General features: G+C 43.1%; 2 protein-coding genes across 2 annotated transcripts in view; both read right to left on the bottom strand.

The window, feature by feature from the left end:
• The window catches only part of MYO3B (myosin IIIB), a 253,454-nt gene extending 250,230 nt beyond the window's left edge, over positions 1-3,224 (bottom strand). Inside the window, exon 1 of the mRNA XM_060281215.1 lies at positions 2,812-3,224. Within this exon, the coding sequence (XP_060137198.1) occupies positions 2,812-2,932 (121 nt within the window). The 5' untranslated portion in view covers positions 2,933-3,224. The remainder of the gene's footprint in view (positions 1-2,811) is intronic.
• An 8,669-nt stretch (positions 3,225-11,893) lies between these two features.
• Positions 11,894-20,774, bottom strand: part of UBR3 (ubiquitin protein ligase E3 component n-recognin 3) — an 87,897-nt gene continuing 79,016 nt past the window's right edge. Inside the window, exons 33-39 of the mRNA XM_035135671.2 lie at positions 19,880-20,004; positions 17,645-17,752; positions 17,303-17,428; positions 16,839-17,015; positions 16,117-16,326; positions 15,140-15,279; positions 11,894-14,582 (exon numbers count right to left, since the gene is read on the bottom strand). Of these exons, the coding sequence (XP_034991562.2) occupies positions 14,465-14,582; positions 15,140-15,279; positions 16,117-16,326; positions 16,839-17,015; positions 17,303-17,428; positions 17,645-17,752; positions 19,880-20,004 (1,004 nt within the window). The 3' untranslated portion in view covers positions 11,894-14,464. The remainder of the gene's footprint in view (positions 14,583-15,139; positions 15,280-16,116; positions 16,327-16,838; positions 17,016-17,302; positions 17,429-17,644; positions 17,753-19,879; positions 20,005-20,774) is intronic.

Here is a 20,774-nt window from a genome sequence, read left to right on the forward strand (position 1 = left end):
AAAAGTCCAATGCAGACATGTGCATGCTTTTAGCAAGAAGAAAGGGATGTGTTTGGCTGTGCTGTCTCTCTTTGCCATGTATATGAAAGCACCCTCCTTGTATTCAAGGTTAGGCTCTGGGCAAAGCTCATCTTTTCCTTGATGCATCAGGCAGGCAGTCATGCATAATGTCTGGGTGGGCAAGCCCCCTTTTTCTTGTTAAAAGTTCCACAAATTTCAGAGAAAGGTGGAAAGAGACATGCATTTTAGCTGTGGTGGAAATGGTCAGAAGACAGATCAAGGGAAGTAATAGTACCACTCTATTCTGCCTTGGTCAGACCCCACCTGAAATATCGTGTTTCTCCAAAAATAAGACATCGTCTTATATTTATTTTTCCTAAAAAAAAAACCACGGTGGCTTATTTTCAGGGGATGTCTTATTTTTTAATCACTATGGCTTATTTTGGGGGTATGGCTTATTTTCGGAGAAAAACGGTACTGTGTCCAGTTCTTGGCACCACAATTTAAGGATGTTGACAAGCTGGAAGGTGTGCAGAGGAGGGCAACCAAAACGGTCAAAGGTCTGGAAGCGAAGCCTTATGAAGAGCAATTGAGGGATCTGGGTATGTTTCGCCTGGAAAAGAGGAGACTGAGAGGAGCTACGATAGCCATCTTCAAATATCTCAACGGCTGTCACATGGAAGAGGGAGCTAGCTTGCGGGGGGGGAGGGGTGGACTTGAAGCAATAGCTTCAAGTTACAAGAAAGGAGATTCCAACTAAACATCAGGAAAAACTTTCTGTTTGACCGTGGAACGGTCTCCCTCAAGAGGTTGTGAACTCTCCTTCCTTGGCGGTTTTTAAGCAGAGATTGGATGGCCATCTGCCATGGTTGCTTTGGCTGAGATTCCTGCATTGCAGGGGGTTGGACTAGATGAGCCTCGGGGTCCCTTCCAACTCCACGATTCTATGATTCTTCCAACTATTAGCTTCATTGACTGCCCACATGTTCTGGTATTATGAGAGGGGGAAATGTTTCTCTAGCCACTTTTTCCAGAACAGGACCAACGGGTGGCATTTTTTTCCTGGATTAATTAATACAAAACACATTATGTTTTTTTTTGTGAATGTCTTGAAATACTCCTCCACAAAATGTTGGAGGGGGTTGGTTACCTTGTGGTATACTTCAATAAACACTTTGCACACTCCCTCCATTCATCAAGCAGTCAACAAGAAGCTACACAAGCCGCCAATAGCATCCTGATAATTTGCTGTGATCAGCCCTTCTTTGGAAAGAGCCGTATTAAAGAACAGCAAAGCTCTCTTCACTGCAGGTCACTCCAGGAGCAGGTTCAGTTTAGCACCATCAAGATTGAGCCTCACATCTACTGTAAGGTGTTTGAAAAAGAAAAAAACTTCAGCATTAAAATGATCAGAGGCTTATGCTACGGTAATGTCTGCGTGGCAGGAGCGCAATGATTCAGCTTTCCCTCCGACGCTGTCACCGCATGGAAGGTCAGCGTGACCTTACACAGTGTCTCCACCTGAAAGCAAGCTGTTAATTGAAAAGAAAGAAAGGGCCTTGAGAAAATTGTCTCCGTTTGGACTCAAGCACAAAGCTGTTTGTGCATGTGTCATTTTAACTCATTGTTGGGAACTAGAACTGAGATTCACTGGCGTCTAATTAACAGATACGGTAGTTCAACATGTTGGCAACACCACCTCATCCCTGAGATCCTTTTGTGCCTGCGTGCCCCCTCCAAATCTGCTCCGGAGGGTGGGGTGAACCCCCAGAACAGATGGGTGGTGTATGGGGGAAGAGAGTCAAAGGAGGAGGAGGAGGAGAAGAAGAGGAGGAGGAGGAGTACCGCACATACCCTCTGAAGTAAACAAGATCCACTAAATGGCTTTTCACCTCCATGGAGAGCAAGAACCCTTAATGTTTGTTTTAAATGTATATATAACTAGACAATTGCCCTGCGTTAGAGTGGTGATGTACAAAAGCCCTTGAAGAATTGGAATGGCTTTTAAGGTAAACAAAATTTGTAGCCTGGTACCAGCATCTAAGGGAAATTATTTCATAAGAATGCGACAATGAGAGCACTGCTGGATCAGACCAGAGACCCATCTAGGAGCCTGTTCTCACAGTGATCCACCAGATCTGTTTGGGAAGTCTTAACTAATTGCATTCCATACAATGTCCAAAGAGGTCTATTACACCTGTGCAGCTTCCATGAAAATATCTGCAGAAAATATCCCCATTTCCCCATGCAAATGTATTGTCACCTGAACCGGGTTTCTTGCGGCAGACGTGCAGCCTTAAAGGTTGTCAAGGAAACTGTGTGCAAGAAATAGGGAGCAAAAGCACGTTGCATAATAAATGGATCACGAAGGCAGGTGAGTCTTTTGCAAGTGAGTAGAAAATAGCCATAGGGATCCAGGTGGTGCTGTGGGTTAAACCACAGAGTCTAGGGCTTGCTGATCAGAAGGTCGGCGGTTCGAATCCTTGCAATGGGGTGAGCTCCCGTTGCTCGGTCCCAGCTCCTGCCAACCTAGCAGTTCGAAAGCATGTCAAAGTGCTAGTAGATAAATAGGTACCACTCTGGCGGGAAGGTAAACGGCGTTTCCGTGTGCTGCTCTGGTTTGCCAGAAGCGGCTTAGTCCTGCTGGCCACATGACCCGGAAGCTGTCTGCGGACAAACAGCGGCTCCCTCAGCCTATAGAGCGAGATGAGCGCCGCAACCCCAGAGTCGGACACGACTGGACCTGATGGTCAGGGGGCCCTTTACCTTTACCTTAGAAAATAGCCAAAAGTTTAAAGTTCTAACACTCACCTGATCCCTGGTGTGTGAAACTGACACAATGGTTTCTCTCGCATCTTTCCCTTTGCTGCATTGTCTGTTTCCTTTTCATCATTCCTGTTTTCACCTTCCTTTTCTTTTCTTGATGAAACATTTATACTGTCATTTGGACATACCTAGAGTACAGGAGCTTCTGGCCTTCAGCTGTCTCCCTAGATTTGAGTTATCCAACACACAAGACCTCAAAGCAGGTTTTAAGAGGGGGTTCCCAAATCTTCTGCTTTCCTCTCCAGTAGAAGTACTTTTATGGTGCTTGCCTTCCTTGGGGGAAACAAGAAGCCATTCTGCATGTCCCCATCCTCATGTGGATTCCTCCCTGTCCTTCACCCCCCCTTTATAAAATTCAGCTTTCTTTTGCAGCTTTCCAGTGCTCAAATTCAAGACCTCCTTTTGGGGGGCCTCTCCAAAGAGTAAGCAACTCTACGCTGTAGGAACGATCACCATTGTCTTTGTCTAATTAACTTTTCTACCGCCATCTACATTTGGCAAAAGCACAAAACAAAACTGCTTTCTGGCACTTTCTAGAGTACCAGGACAGAAGCAGTGTCTCTTCTGGAAACTTTTTAACATTGTTAACTGGCAGACGGTCAGCGACACAAACAGCCCATTCTTGCAGTTCATGATTTTGGCTGGTGAGTAAATTAAACACATGGAAATTGCAGGCCCAGAGAAATTGTCCGCTGAAAGAAGGTAGAAATGAGTCACACACTGTTTAATAACTTTTTATGTGTATCATCACTAGATGTCATACATTACCAACCAGCATCGCAAACAGTGTCCAAAGGAATTGCTCCCCCCGTCCTCAATTTTGCCACACAAGGCACATTAATATTGAGGCGTTCCTTCAAGGGGTTCAGCTTCTTAAGGAAGGCTGGACCTTAGAATCATAGAATCATAGAGTTGGAAGAGACCACAAGGGCCATCCAGTCCAACCCCCTGCCAAGCAGGAAACACCATCAAAGCATTCCTGACAGATGGCTGTCAAGCCTCTGCTTAAAGACCTCCAAAGAAGGAGACTCCACCACACTCCTTGGCAGCAAATTTCACTGTCGAACAGCTCTTACTGTCAGGAAGTTCTTCCTAATGTTTAGGTGGAATCTTCTTTCTTGTAGTTTGAATCCATTGCACCGTGTCCGCTTCTCTGGAGCAGCAGAAAACAACCTTTCTCCCTCCTCTATATGGCATCCTTTAATATATTTGAACTTGGCTATCATATCACCCTTTAACCTTCTCTTCTCCAGGCTAAACATACCCAGCTCCCTAAGCCGTTCCTCATAAGGCATCGTTTCCAGGCCTTTGACCATTTTGGTTGCCCTCCTCTGGACATGTTCCAGCTTGTCAGTATCCTTCTTGAACTGTGGTGCCCAGAACTGGACACAGTACTCCAGGTGAGGTCTGACCAGAGCAGAATACAGTAGTATTGAATACTTCCCTTGATCTAGATCAGGCATCCCCAAACTGCGGCCCTCCAGATGTTTTGGCCTACAACTCCCATGATCCCTAGCTAACAGGACCAGTGGTCAGGGATGATGGGAATTGTAGTACCAAAACATCTGGAGGGCCGAAGTTTGGGGATGCCTGATCTAGATGCTATACTCCTATTGATGCAGCCCAGAATTGCTTTGGCTTTATTAGCTGCTACATCACACAGTTGACTTCGGAGAGAGAGCGTACCTTTTAAGGCTCAAACCAGTCAGGAAATGAACAGAGCCCAGACCAGGATATACAAAAGCAAAGCGGCTATAAGCCTGATCTTTATTAACTGTTGCAACAGGGTGCTCACTGCCACACGCAGGAGGCAGGAGGGACCCAGGACAAAGGTGTGCAAGCCCTTATATAGACTTTTGAACTGCCCACCCTGGAGCCCAAGACCACGCCCAATACATCATACGTACATCAAAGAAGGGGCGGACTACAACAGAAATCTGAGTGCGTTGTTTTTTTCTCCTGTCTGCTAGGTTACTTGATTGGATTACCTGGGCACCCTGGGCACTCTTTCATTTCCCTGAATCCAGGTCACAGGTCACAGGCTCACCCTATTCATATCTTAAATGTGCCCTTGAGACAGGATTTGGGAGCAAACAGACAATGGGGAGGCTCTCCATTTCCTTCGACCTTGCAGATAAATATTTGAGGTCATTTGGGAGAGATGAAATGGTTTCAGGACTTTTTTTCTGTGGGCTTCAGACATGTGGTTTATATGTGTGTGTGTGTGTGTGTGTGTGTGTGTGTGTGTGTGTGTGTGTGTGTGTGTGTGTGTTGCTTGGTACCTTTATGAACATTTATTTATATAAGACCTTAACATCATTCTCATAACATCAATGTTTCTACCATGTTCCTTAAGGTTGCTACTCCTGCTGGATTCTGAAAGTTCTCCCATGAGGTTTCAAACAGAGGTACCAACAGCTATGGTACAATCGTGAGTTGACCTATATACAATTACAAAAAGTTGTTTTCCATGAGTTTATTATTTTAACCCCCACCTTGTCACGAAGGATTTGTTTAGGCAATTAATGGGGAATACTTTTGCTCTTTTAAGAGGTCCTCGTCATAGAAGCCAACTCCTAGGGGCCAAGGTCCCTTCGGTCCCCTCCCCTATTAATTATTTGAGCACCCCCACAAAGTTGATGAGCATTGCCATTCAAATGGTGTGTGTGCCATGTGTTATGATCAGTTATATGGGGCAGGGCTTACCTGGCCCCCCAATATTTTATTCAAGTTGGTACCGTTATAAGAAAAACTTATCCAAAACTTTTCTCTCTCCACTGTGTCCAAAAGTCACCATTAAACTACAAGTGATATTCCAGTCCTGCTACTGACCAGATGCATTGACAACTTATTGGAGGTGACTTTGTGAAGGATAACTTTCTTCCTGGTTCTCAGCTCTTCCCTCCCCCCGCCTTTTTCATGGACTCTTGCCAACGTTAGGAGCGGAACATTAGCAGGGTTTCTCAATAACAATTTTCTTTTCTTCTTGTCATTGTGCTTGGTGATCAAACACTTATCCTGGCTGTCAAGCCATTTAATGGCCTTTCTCCGTCTCCCTCCGGCTCAAACCAGAACAAGCCTCAGTTTTGGGTTGGAGGCAGGCCTTTTCTTCAGCTGGAACCCAGTTCTGCCACCTCTCTGGTGGGCGCCATTACCATTATTAGAGAACAAGGGAGGCATTCATGGTGATTTCTGGCACCTCTTTTTCAAGAAAAATGCACTGGTTGGATGTATGGCATAAGAGAAATGTTTTCGCCACACGCATCTCGAGGGGGTCATCCCACAGCAGGTACTTGGGGCATTTATTTTTGCTGTACTGGTTTAGAGAGCCTAGGGATTGCTGATCAGAAGGTCGGCGGTTCGAATCCCCGTGACGAGGTGAGCTCCCGTTGCTCGGTCCCTGCTCCTGCCAACCTAGCAGTTTAAAAGCACGTCAAAGTGCAAGTAGATAAATCGGTACCGCTCCAGCGGAAGGTAAACGACGTTTCCGTGCGCTGCTCTGGTTCAACAGAAGCGGCTTAGTAATGCTGTCCACATGACCCGGAAGCTATCTGCGGACAAACACTGGCTCCCTCGACCAGTAAAGCGAGATGAGCGCCGCAACCCCAGAATCGTCTGTGATTGGACTTAACGGTCAGGGGTCCCTTTACCTTTACCTTTTAAAAATGCAAGCCCTGGAACTGGGATACCCCATTAAGGTGTGTTTTGTGCAAATGGCATTAGATACCTCTTAAGTCCATAAATTACCATATAGCATATATTCAACACAAGAAACAGCGACAATTTGTTGTTGACAAAGGACAGCTGGACACATAAAGGGTCCCATTACCTCCAGTAGCTTAGGGCCTCGTCAAACCTAAATTTGGCCCTGGGCTGGACAATGCATTCTGCCGTGGATGGGTTTGTCTGTGAGAGATACTCACTTTGTAGCTGCTTAAACTAAAAACATGCAATCATGTCCAACAAGGCTGAGGATGTGCCATTGGCTCAGCAATTGTACTCTTAGCACTCATTAACCTGCTTGGCAGTTTACAGGAATAGGTTATCCGATGAGAGCACTTAATTGAAAAGGTCTTTCCTTCGATTTATCTATGTGAACGTGAGGCGCCTGTTGCAAGCTAGGGGAGACAGTACTTTGCAAATAACTGAAGACATGGGGCTGTTTCTCCTCTCAGAGCCAACAGTAGGAAAGCAGGGTTATTTCCATGAAACTTATCTGCACTGCACGTTTAAAGCACACTTTTACCATTTTCAACAGTCGTGGCTTCCCACAAAGAATCTTGGGGGAGGTAGCTTGTTGTGGGTGCTGAGAGACGTTAGGAGACTCCTTTTCCCCTCATGGAATCAAAGAATTGTAGAGTTGGAAAGGAAGTCAAGGGTCATCTAGTCCAACCCTCTGCAATGCAGGAATCTCAGCTAGGTCATCCATGACAGATGGCCATCCAACTTTTGCCTAAAAACCTCCAAGGAAGGAGAGTCTGTTCCACTGTTGAGCATCTCTTACAGTCTTAAAAGTCTTCATGACATTGAGTTGGAATCTCCTTTCTTGTAACTTGAAGCCATTGGTTCAAGTCCTACCCTCCAGAGCAGGAGAAAACAGTCTCGCTCCATCTTCCATGTGACAGCCCTTAAGATATTTGAAGATGGCTATCGTATCTCCTCTCGGTCTCCTCTTTTCCAGGCTAAATATGCCCAGCTCCTTCAACCATTCCTCATAAAGCTTCCCCTCACCAGAGTTACAATTCCCAGAGCTCCCTGGGAAGAGAACGGATTGCTAAACTTCTCTGAAAAGTGCAGCTCTGTGGGGGGGAACAGGGGTTTTCTAACAACTCTCAGCACCCTTAGCAAACGCCAGGATTCTTTGGGAACAGCTATGCCTGTTTAAAGTGGTATAGGTAAAAGTAAAGGGACCCCTGACCATTAGGTCCAGTTGTGACTGACTCTGGGGATGTGGTGCTCATCTTGCTTTATTGGCCGAGGGAGCCGCCATACAGCTTCCGGGTCATGCGGCCAGCATGACTAAACCACTTCTGGCAAACCAGAGTAGCACTAGTAGTGGAGCAGTACCTATTTATCTACTTGCACTTTGACGTGCTTTCGATCTGCTAGGTTGGCAGGAGCAGGGACCAAGCAACAGGAGCTCACCCCGTCATGAGGATTCGAACCGCCAACCTTCTGATCGGCAAGCCCTAGGCGCTGTGGTTTAACGCACAGCGCTGCCCGCGTCCCTTAAAGCGGTATACTACTGCTTTAAAGGCATAGTGGGGACTTTGGTTGAGAATGTTGCGTAAAAAAAACCATCGCCGCATCTCACATTTCTTTCCACGTCCCTCAGCCATACAAAACTTACCTGCTGAACTTGGCACTCTGAAACAATGCATAAAATATGCACTTGCCTCAGCCAAATCACCAAGGATGGCTTTATAGTAAGCGGGTGGGGAAAAATAAGCTTTGGTCTAATGGGATTCACTCCCTCCATTGAGGGGGAAACCAGGCAGAGCAATAGCTAGCTGTGGACTCTCACCTTTGTAGAAAAGCAGCCCAGCCACACAAGAGCCAGAGGTTTCCACACAGCTCCATCCTTCCTGGCAAGCAAGGAGAAACCATCCTTGAACTAGGCCAGGATTCCCAAACTGCGGCCCTCCAGATGTTTTGGCCTACAACTCCCATGATCCCTAGCTAACAGGACCAGTGGTCAGGGAAGATGGGAATTGTAGTCCAAAACATCTGGAGGGCCGAAGTTTGGGGGTGCCTGAACTAGGCCAAATCACCAAGCAGGGCCTCAGCATGGGTTCCCAGAGCATGATAAAGAGGGCCTGGAGAGCTTCATTTCACCCCTGGGCCTGAGGCTCCCCACACCTGCTGCAAGGTGTATAAATGGTGGAAAATGCACAGCTGGACCTTGATGAGAGGAAGAGGTGGTGTCAGCGAGCAAAGGCGGCCCCGTTTCTCCTCCTTTCAGGCCTCTTGCTGTATGATAATGACATACACTCCAACATATCTGTGATGAAAATAGGGACACCCTGCTCAACAACAATTATTTTACTATTTATACCCCAGCCATCTGACTGGATTGCCCCAGCCACTCTGGGCAGCTTCCAACATATGTAAAAACATTTACATAAATATATATGTCAGGGTTGTTGTGGCTACTCTTGAGTAACGATTCTCCACATCCTTGTCTTTCAGAAGCTTTTATTAGTGCACATTATTTACAGTGTAATGAGCTGGTTGTTTCATGGCTGCTCACTCCATCCCAGATTCCTGCACTGGCGATCGTCTCGTCTTGGACCAACATAAAAGCCTCGGAACTGTGAAGCGTCTCCCTTTTCTCCGCCTCCTCAGTTCCGGTGTGGGGGGGAATGGCCTGCGAACTGACTGACTCCTGTCCCCTCTTTCTCCCCCTCTCTCTCCCTGCCTATGGAGCAAGGGCTCTTGGATGTTGCTAGAGGGCTGGCACTCCCTTTCCGTTTCCTGGCTCTGCCCATCAGACTCTTCGCTCTCGCGGCTGCTCTGAGACGAGCTGCTCCTGATGAGGGGGGGGGGACTGTTCTCTATAAGCCCTCCCCCTTACAATATTAAACATGTTTTATATTTTAAAAAAAACCTTCCCTATACAGGGCTACCTTCAGATGTCTTCTAAAGGTTGTAGAGTTACTTATCTCCTTGGCTCGGGGGTTAGAGAACGCCATATCCTCCAATATTTCTCCGATGAAAATAGGGAAGGAAAAAGCAGGACACTCCGGGTTCAAATCAGAAACCTGGGTGGTTTCTGTAAATCTGGGACTGTCCCTGGAAAATAGGGGCACCTGGAGGATGTGTAATGGGAGCATTCCCCAGCTTGCCTTCTCTTTTGGCTGAGGCCTAGGAGCTGGCTGGAGTTCAAACATGGTGAGAGCTATAAACAGGCTTCTTTCCCAAGTCTGTAGAGTCTTCCTGAGCCCAGGACATGATGGAAGGAGAGGGATAGTGATTACACCGGTTCCTTTCAATTGATCGGTTGATTTTGTGTCCCCCCCCTTCCCGGGTCATTTGTTTATTCTGCACCTATGGAAATAACTCCCATCTCTCCCACCCGTCCCCCTCAAGTAGCAAGAGTACCCATAGCTATTGACAGAGTAAACGCAGATATATTTTAAGAGGCAGAATTTAACACCTCTGGAATGGATCAGGAAATAATCACAAATGAGGCGTGTTGGGAGACACTGGACTGAACCAATGGCAGATTCTGTTATTACAAGGTGCCTTATATATTAGAATTATTGTGAGATATCCAAGAATATTCAGTCGGGGTGGGCAGTTCATGTTCCAATAACTTACTTAGTGTCAAAGTCCATATGTGATGCTCAGAGGACTCAGAAAGGTAAATCACCTAAATTGGGCTAGCTTTCTCCTGTTTGTTGTTGCCATGACAACCGCTCTTTGGTATTCAGGACTGCAGTGTGTCTGTTCCTGTTGCATTTTTGGCACACACACAGTAGCAAACTGAACAACTAACTGATATGCTGAGTTGGAAGAGTTAAGGGCATAATATCAACAAAAAGGCATTTGTAGAACATAAACAAGAGCTCATACATATAAATGACCCCTACCACCCATTTTGTCTGCCAATTTGCCTTGTGCAGAATCGATTTTGGTCACAGAATCCTACATGTATTTTCTAACCTTTGCTGCAGCGCTTTAAGGTATGCAAATTGTTAAAACCACTTCCTCACTTGGTTGACAGGAGATCGTGCTGATTTCTCAACTTCCACCTGCTTTTGTCTAGGCTACTATGGCTAGAACTGTCTGGAAGGTCATTACAACGACGATACGTTATGCCCAGGTACAAATATTTGTGTTATTTTAGCATCTGGTCCCAGGAAGTTGTGATCTGACTTGTTCCTTGTAGCAAGTGACTTAAAACATACTACTTCGAGGCTTTAAAAATGGCGAGCGCTGACTTATTAGAAAGACTCACAATTAAATCATTTCTGCGTGTAACAACAAGGTAGGAAGGATTTACGTACAGGGCAAATTCTAAGGAAATCCGACAAAGAATGAGGCTTTCGGACAGATTTTAGGGTAAGGTATGCCGCAATTAAGGAAATCCATGAAGATCCCTTTTCTGTCAACCTTCCAACCTCCACGTCTCTCTAAATCTGGCCATTGGGACTCCCCTAAGGTCACACCCTTTCCACAGGACTGCCTTGCACCTTCCTTGTGCTTTTGCCTGGCTGGAATGTGTCCTTGAGCCCAGATAATGCTGCTTGCTTGCTAGCATGGATGGGGAATGCAGAGGGGTGAAAGGCCTTTTGCTTCTGGATCCACTCATCACTGGCATGATGGCATCGACTGGTTGGTCACAGAGGAATAGTGAGAGGCAGAAGCTGAAGAACCCCCAGGGGACGAAGGCTCAGAGACCCAGGAGCTGGTGGTGACATGATGGCGAGTGGAGGGAGAGAGAAGATTGGGAAGAGGTGGTGTCGGAAGCTGAAGAGGTCAAAGGGCTTCGTGAGTGGGGAGAGTCTGTGGCAGAGAGAAGTCCAGAATCAGCAGCAGAGGCAGAAGCAGGAGAGGAGGGAGGCCAAGAGGCAGAGATGAGTCTGGCTAGTTAAAGAAGCCAGGGTGTTTCCCCTCCTACGGCAACGAGCTCCACTCCCCCCATTTCTCCCAGGGCCAAGAGAGGCATGAAGAGGGAGGAGCAAAAGTAAGGACGTGTGGCAGTCTCAGATTGCTTGGGAAATACCTGGGAGGAGAGTTAGGCAGCTGTGGGAAGGCCTTAAGCCTCAACTGCCTCATGGAGAAAGACCTACTGAAGAGTGTTGCTGTGCTTCTTAGACCTGTCACTCCTTTGCTGATCCTGTTTTTTGAATATGGAGTCAACTTCACCTACTCTTGTGTGATTTACTGTGGACTCGCTTCCGATACACATGGCCCCCTGGCAGGCTGCCTAGAAAGGAATGCAGCCCTCAAGGCTGAAAAAGTTGTCCTCCCCCTTAAATGAATGCAAAACATGTTTGGTGTTTTTTCATGTAAACTTAATATCATAATATAATACAACAAAAGGAGCCTGTACACACACGCGTAATGACAGTAGACTTTTTATTAACATATTTTACAACGTTGATTACGGTATTTTTAGTTTTGCATTTTGATGTGTCAAAGACTGATTCTGTTTCCACAGTAATGTACTGTACTTAAAATGATCATTCATACAAGATACCACACCAGTACGTCGGAGGAATAGCAGCAGCAGCAGCAGCAGCACACACACACCCATTCTAGTTGGACCTGTTATTTTTCAAAGTAAGCTTAACAAAGCAGGTTTTCAAAAAGTTATAGGAGTAATCAAAGTTCTAGTTCAGCAGCATGCAGGTATAGTTCAAGTAGGATTTCCAAACAAGTGCCTTTTCTTTTTCTTAAAAACTGACCGGTGACTAATTCACCAGTATAAAAATGAACGCCATGAAATCCGAAGATTTTAAGGTTAAGGCTAATAATTTTACTTCACACTCATATACACAATCATAAAACATTCCATTTTAAATAGCACATCTCGTTCAGTTTCTGGAGGATCTTGTTTCCTTTGACATCTCTTGTGAAGTTTCAAACCACACAGAGCAAATCCAAGACTCCTGTAATCGTGTTATGCTGGGAAATGTCAGCAGCTTTTCTGCTTGTCCGCTGTGCTTACAAAATGGCTGGGTACTCATAAATGAGCAATGCAAAAATATTATAGGCAGAATATACGATACAATATTAAAAATGTAGCAATGTTTTTGGAAAAGACCATATTTCAGTTGGTGAATGAAATGTAGGCTCCTAGGTAGAACCCAAATATATTTGCGTGTGCTTATATATAAATATTCACACGGATAAATTCATATAAATAAAACAGCAAACCATTGCTATGTGTTTTTCTTAAGATTTTGTAAAAACTTTGTGGCCTATAAGGCTCATCATGTGAACATCCCCACTTCCTTATTATTTCCTATCCGAATTTCAGCAGCTGATTTCCTATCAGACGTTTGAAAAGAGAGCAGCTTTCAACTGAATACATGGTTATATGGCTACAACTCTTATTCTTCTTTTTTTAATGGTAGTTTACATATATAAACTTCACTTTACAGAAAAAAGCTATGTTAAGCCAAAGGATGCAAGTGTCAGAAATGACCAACAGAACTGTTAGAAAGAGTCCCAACAGCTGTTCGAGTATTCTGTGAAAAAGACGAAAAAGGTTTTGGCAGCAAGATAGTATTGATCTGTTTTTTCCTGCCTGGTTAAGTGTGGTGTGTTCCCCACCCATCTTTCCGCAATGATGCCCATTCTTGTTGATTTCAAAGCCATCTAAATAAATATAAGTGTCCTAAGGTCCACTATGAGTGGAAGCGCATATATATATATATATATATATATATCCATCCAGCTTGAAGGACAGCCACACACGTGATTCTCCTCTGTGATCCAATATGATGATCAGCTGTTTCTTTGAGAGGAGGGCTCGATTCAGGCTGCTCCTTGATCCCCTGCTTCCATGCCAAGCAACTGGATTCTCGGGATTTCCGTTTTTTTAAAAAGGGTTCTCTGTGTACAGCCTTGACTGCTCCATGCAGACTGGAGGATAGTTGTAAATATGCCCCAACCCTCATTCAGAGGAGGTGCCTTTCTTTTTAACCACTGCCACCTCACAATTTAACTCCCCCACCAAATTCCCCTATTAGGGGAAGCCAAGCAGAAAGGGCGGTGCTTGCTCTATGAATATAATACAAAGATGCTTCTTGTAACTCACTGGGAACTCAGCATGACTTTCACCCTGCCCCTTACTGAAACCTATGGCTAGGTGGGATCGAGAGAGCCATGATATGCTCCGCTGGGATTGCGATCTACCATTTGGGGGCATCTTACAAAAGTCGTATGTACAGAGACCATAAAATGGATGTGTTAGTAGTTACCAGTAAATAAAGCTAACTGAAATGGCAGAGACAGAATACTGTATATGTCTTGTACTACATTAAGAGCGGCAAGCTAACTATTTTACAGCTATTTCACTAATCTCTCTGGAGTATATCTATGAAATTCCTGAGAATGAGTAAGGTTTTCAGTATCGCCTGAAGCTTTCTTCCATAGCTTCGCGGCAGCAAGTTGAAATATTCTCTAAAAATCCTTTAGACCAATTTCTATACAATTTCACAAATCAGAAGTGTTACAGCTCTTGTATACTTACAAATACATTATCGATCAAAATCTTAAAGCAACACAAAGAAGGGTAAAGGGGGGGGGGGAAGCAGTATGTTTAGCAGGTGTGTACTACACATATACAGTGCCTCAGCATACACAACCCCAACCCGGGGCAAAACAAAACGCTCATCCGCCATTTAGTGTCATTTTTAAAGTACAATTTGTGCTTGTTTATTAGTGGATTATACAGCAACAACTATCAAATGTATTTAGCTTCCGTACTCGGATTAGGAGGACTAATTGCTTTGTGTTTTTCATTACTACATGTCTTATTACCAGGACCTGGATAACGCAGGGCTTCATACAAAGGTGCCGATTCACACCTTCCCCAGGGAAGTGACTGAACTTCCATTCACTTAAAGCTCATGCCGGTAGCGCTGATAATAAGGATTGATGTTACAGCAGGATGGTTAGTGACCTACAAACCATTATAATGCGGCCCCCATCTTTTGTTGATGTGGTCAAAGGTGTGCGAAACCCACTGCTGTTCAAGGACTCTGTATCTTTCTTTACATATATAGAGAGGCTTGCCACGCCTGCAGGAAAGAATAAAATAAGATCAATAATCGGTTGAACAGCGAGAGCCCAATGTAATTTGCTACCTTAAGCACCTGCATTGTGTGATTCAAGAGATGCCCCCAACCAGTCTTTGGGACGCTGCAAGGGACCTTGATTGCTGCCAACATCGGACACCCTTGAGTTACCATATTGGCCCAAATATAAGCCGCACTTTTAACTATTCACAGTCGGAATTTGAAAGAAAGAAAAAAGTGTGGCTTATATTCAGGCCAATACGGTATGCTGCCTCAAGCAACTACAGTTAGGTTGGCACTGAGAATAGCTTAAATCCTCCTTTTTCAGACAAAGGGCCATGCAGCACCATGAGTTTTCTTCTTAGCAGGTGCCCTCAGATTGGCCCCCCAAAGCCTATTTAACACCCAGTTTTCTTTAAAACCTCTTTAAAAAGTGTAATATTATTACATGAAATTATTTCCTCTGATTTGCCTTGGTTACGAGAACAAAACAGTTCAAAAGGGGGGTAGAGCCCTATGTTAAAAACAGTGCAAATAATCCCGTATTTTAAAAAGCTTACCTGAGATCTCTGTCTTCTTCACCATGTGCATCCAGGTAAACGGAACCCCAAAGGCAAAAACGATGACCACGAATGATGATGATGACGGATGCGTTGATCAAGAGGAATATGCCTGTTCCAGCACCGCAATTTTGCGAGTGCTGGGGTTTTGTTTTAGAAAAGAGGAAAGAGTTATTTGTGAATGGCTTTATAACAAATGTAATGATCTGCATCAAAATACTGTGGACCCTCCGGATACGAATTAAATTTGTTCCAGAGGTCTGTCTGCAACCCGTAAAGTCTGTAGGCAGAGAGCCCTTCTGCGCATGCGGCGAAACCCGGAAGTATATGCTTCCGGGTTTGCTGCGTTCGTGACCCAAAAGTTACGTATCCAGAGTGGTACATAACTAGCGGGTCCACTGTATAACAAAAATGAGCTCAAACGATTATAAAGGCTGGAATTCACGTAATGAATCCCATCAGCAGAAGCTCACATATGGACTTCCTTCTGCTTGCACAATGCGGGTTTCCACCATCTCTTCCCCTCTGAGTCCCTTGAAATTGGCTCTGGTGGGATTGGGAGAACCCTCAAAACAGGGGGACAAGTGGGGGATAATTCCATCAGGCAAGCTGAAATGCTTCTCATGTTGGAACAACTGACATAGTGCAACATTTCATTCCTCCCATAGCTTCCCCCTGGGTCCAGAGTTCTCTCTCTACTCAGAATTTCTGCATGAACAGGGGTGTTTTATTCATTTCAGTGGGTAGGGCAGTTCTGCACACAGAGACACACACAGAAAAAAACTCTTCTCTTATATAATATATAGGACACAACCACTAATGTGAATGGGGAAACCTTGCAAGAGGCATTCTGTGTGCACTATAGGTCATCTGAAAGAGATCCCAGGATCACAAAAACCAAGTGGAAGCATTATTAGGTGTGCTTCCTTTCCAAATCGCTTTCGGGAAATAGGTAATATTTATTACTAGTTTTTTACCAAGACACATTCACAGTAGCTCTGTTGCTTGCAGCAAAGTCCTTTCAAACACACAAAAGTGCCGCAGACCAGACAAACGGCGGGGTCTTTAGGAACTTTGGAACAGACTGAACAAGTTTTTCTGTGATAGTATTGGAAAATGGTATTATAATTTTCAGGCAGTTGTAGGAGACGTGGCAAGTCCCATTTAGCTTCTTGTATAAGTAAAATCTGGAAGAGATAATGGGGAAATGTTTCTCCAGAAGTACAGAAGTTAAATTTCATAAATCTTAAGTTTCCCAAAAACTTCCCAGATAAGCAAAACATTAGGAGAAACTGACAGGCAAACACACCAATTTTCAGAATTATAATAAATCAGACAGATTATGATATTATCTCTGCACACCTTTCAGTTTCTGAAATCACTCTTTTGATTTCCTGTAGGTCCATCAGTAATAATGCCCTTATATTTCTTTCCAGAAAATGTTTATGATGTTATTCTTTTTCCTTATGGTAGCCATTTCCAATTCAATTAAAATGATTTGTTTAAACCTATAAAGTTTATTAGCTTCTAGAGAACAATTTGGCAGTACAGTCCGATCAAAAATTTGCTAAAAAGGAACCTGCTGTGTGGCTACTTTGTAACAAATGATTTTTAAAAATGATTTTTAAATAGGGTTAAATTTGAAAGTGAAAGCAGAGTACCATATTAAGCTGCAGCCATTTTTATTTATTTTACCTACCTTTACTTGGGTTGGATGCTTGCCTGCAAATGAAACCAATTCTGAGCACCATTGGGATATTATGTCAAAGGCTGGCACAGGCCAGTCAAGACAAGAGGCACTGGAGAACTCTGACGATTGGAAAGATGGAGGTAACAAACCCAGGCAGTTAGCAAGGACGGTAAATTCTTCGTCTTCCTGTTAAACATAAAATGAAGAGCCAGATGCGTCAGATATACAAAAAAAGAGGAAACCCCAAAGAATAATGCTGTCAGCTTGAGCACATAAGTTCAACTCCATGATGCAAATTCATACTGTGCTGTTGTGATACATACACAAAAATGATCCAAGTTTAATCTTTAATCTTGGAAATATTGGCAGTATTTTCTCTATACGAGCGCATTTCCTAGATAACGCAGGATGTTTTGTTAGTGTGACATCAAAGGTATTGGAACAGATCAAATGAACCAGTTTTTTCATAGTACCTGACAGCTAGGTAGCTCTGCTCCAAAGAGATGGTGCTGAAGAAGGCTGGTAATCCTGAGGAAAGGCAGACAGAACTGCTGCAAATAAGTCTCCATGGAGTGTGGGCACCAAGCACTTGTGCTGTCCTAAATTAGAATTTTGAAAAAGAACAAAAAAAAATCCTGATTGATTTAACTCCTGAAGAATCAACGGCGCTCTTTGGTAATTCTATTGATAGTTTGCAAACTTAGTAGTGCTACGAATGGTTTGCAAACTAATGCTGATTTCATCCTCATATATTTAGTAACCGTCCAATTGAGCTATGGTTGACAAACCAAAATATATATATATATAAACCGTACCATGGCTAGGTCTTCAGTTTCCTCTTGCTCATAGATCTTCCTGTTATGGAGTTCACTGATCACATGACTCAGTAATACTTCCCAAGACTTTTTTGCATTTGACATACTCTGTGATTAAGAAGAAATTAATTAGATAATTAGAAAAATAAGCAAATGCTGTCACCCCAATCCAACAATAGTTCAAATACACGTACGAAATCCCATGTCAATATGGGTTTCCATATTCTTATTATTCTTATTCTTATTTATGAAAATGAATATAGAACAGTATGGAAAAGGGAATTATAAAACAGTACAAAGGAATATACTAAAGCAGCTTAGCAAATCATTTAGAGAACTATACTTCCTTAATATATTGCTGCTACAAACATTTAAAGCCAAACCAGATACTTCTAATTTGCTATAACCCTACCTTTTCAGATAGTGCGTGTCTTTCAAAAGGGCATAAAATAAATTCCTATCCCTAAAATTCCTAACTGGGTTATTTAGCATACCCATTTGCAAAAAGTTTGTTTAATCGCCTTAGTTACCATACTCCAGGATCTTTCCATCACAAAACCAACACTGGCCCTTTACTCTGTTATTTCACTTTTTCAAGGCGTCCAATGCCACCCCATTTCCATCTTAACACAGTTTTCCTTTAGGTTACAGTGAAAGTTGTTTTACATATCTTTATTTCATTTTTCTCTAAGGTAAGGCTTTCCTTGAGAATGCTCTTTAACAGATCAAAAACTCAATAAAGATTATTTTTAATAATAATAATAATAATAATAATAATAATAATAATAATAATGCATTTGATAAGATTTTAGAATAATACAATAGATTGGATGTTATACAAGGTAAATAATAACAGGCTATTATCTATCAAATTGACTGTGAACGAACACAGTGGCTGTAGTTGTATCGACGTCAATTTTACTGTCTCCAGTATACAGTATAACCACAGAGGCGTCTATCTCATTTAGAGAAACAAACTGTGGACATGACACAGAAGTGACTTGGATTTCATGACATTCTGACAGCTTCTGTAATGTAAAACCTGCAGTAATAATAGTACATGATGTACTAGTCGTAGAAGTTGTGGCAGTAACTAGTGCTGAAGGCTACATATCACAGCCCAATGCCCTAATTCTTGGTGATGCCAGAATAGGGCAAGCAGAGTTCTGATGATGCAGATGCAAAGAGCTTTTCATGCATACCGATTGTGCCATTTCTTCTCATTAGGGTGAGAAGGATTGGAACAAAAGGAGAGAAGCACAATCCCTTCAGATCTGTGAAAAGACAAGTTAACTTTAGGAATAAAGAAGGGGCAAAATTCTTAACACAGCTTCTTGTTGACTATTGTTGACAGTTCCATGTTGACTCAAAGGGTATCAAATTCTGAGTTCCTATATGGGCGGATGGAATCCCCAACCAAAAACGTTATTTTGAGGGTCAGATCAAAGAAGCAAAGCAAAGAAGAAGCTGAAGACTCAAGGATACGTACAGTCCAATAAGTCTCTATATAGTTTTACGGTTTAGACAGACAACCTTTTGACTTGGGACAGATTAGAAAGAATCCTCTCTTCTGAAACCTGTGAGCATTCAGATGTTGAGAATCAGATTTGCCCCACTCTCCAAAGGCCCATTTAGAGGCCTCCGAAGAAAGTTCCAAAATGGAGTTAACTGCTGCTCTCTTCAAGTTTAAATGACCCAAATGTGGGGAAATTGACAAATTCTTGATCCTCAATGTTCTACCTGGATAATCAAGGCTTTGTAAAACAAACAAACAAACAAACAACAACACCTAGGAGCAGGGGGAAGGCCAAAGGGCTCAACTTTGTATTGGATGTGCTTTGTACATCATAATAAAGCACTACTGCTGGTTCAATAACTTTCTAAGATTGGTCTCCACAGTGCTCTGCATGTTTGTCATGGTGGTGAAGCCAGGCAGAGGCAAACCTGTTCTCAAAAACCTGGTTAGCTATCTCAGGCAGAGGAAACCTTACACTTAATATGCTTTGCTGGAAAACATTTCAAAAACCACCAAAGAGGGTCTGCGATGGTGGGGAGCTCCTCCTCCTGGTAGACTGACACTGTCTTTCAATCGAGATGTAAGAAAATCTCACCACTTGGGAGAAAATGCAGTATAAAGATTGCACACATCTGTATTCCAAAGAGACCAACATGTCCTCAGCTGGATACAGAGTTGCATCATTAGCAGTCTACTTAGCTTTTCATAAACCAACACACCTTTTTCAGAGCTCCTGAGTTCATCCATGTCATCCTGTCTTCAGCACTGCATTTAACCGAAAGTGCGACAAGGGCTTGTATATACAACAATGTGAAGAGCACCTTTATGATACAGGTAAAGTGTTCTACAAAAGTACAAAAACAGACAGTGTCAGTCAAGCATTCTAAATTAGATCTCAGTTTTGTATACAGCAATTCTACACTCTACAAATTTGTATTTTTTCCTCAAAGGAGCCATTCAAAACTTGAAACGCATCAAGTTATATTTTGTAAGAAGCTAAACATACACCAATACATTAAAACCTATAAGATGCAAGTATTACATTTATCCCTGCTGGTCTGAATCAGTGTTTTATTGCAGTTGTAATGGTTCATTTTATTTATTTTTATGTGTGGTTTTATTGCTTTGTTTTTACTGATGTTGTTAGGTTTCGGACTGTGAGCCACTTTGAGCAAACTGAATAAGAAGGGATTTAAATGAATATGTACATTTACAGAAATGATAGCTTCTCACTGGACAATTTAACAGGTCCCAAAACTACTATCAAAATCAGGAGGTCACATTTAAAGAAAGAAAACGAAAGCAAGGCCTTTAACTGTAAACCAGTTATCAGCTTTAACTGGAGCACTTAACAATGTGCCCAAACAGAGATTAATGCAACAATATTTAAAATAAATTAAACAAGTGTTTTATTTTCCTTATCAGGAATGTTGATAGTACATGCAATAGGAATGCAAGTAAATGCAATAGGAAACATGCTGAATAATTTGGGGCGAGCATTTACTGCAGTAGCACAGATCTACAAACAACCTTGTAGAGAAATGTATTTTGCAGAATACCCCTCCGGAACTCCACAAACTTTACCAATGCTCTGAAGGCTTTCACTTTCAGCTA

The sequence above is a fragment of the Zootoca vivipara genome, chromosome 1 (genome assembly GCF_963506605.1).
Source record: "Zootoca vivipara chromosome 1, rZooViv1.1, whole genome shotgun sequence".
NCBI lineage: Eukaryota > Metazoa > Chordata > Lepidosauria > Squamata > Lacertidae > Zootoca > Zootoca vivipara.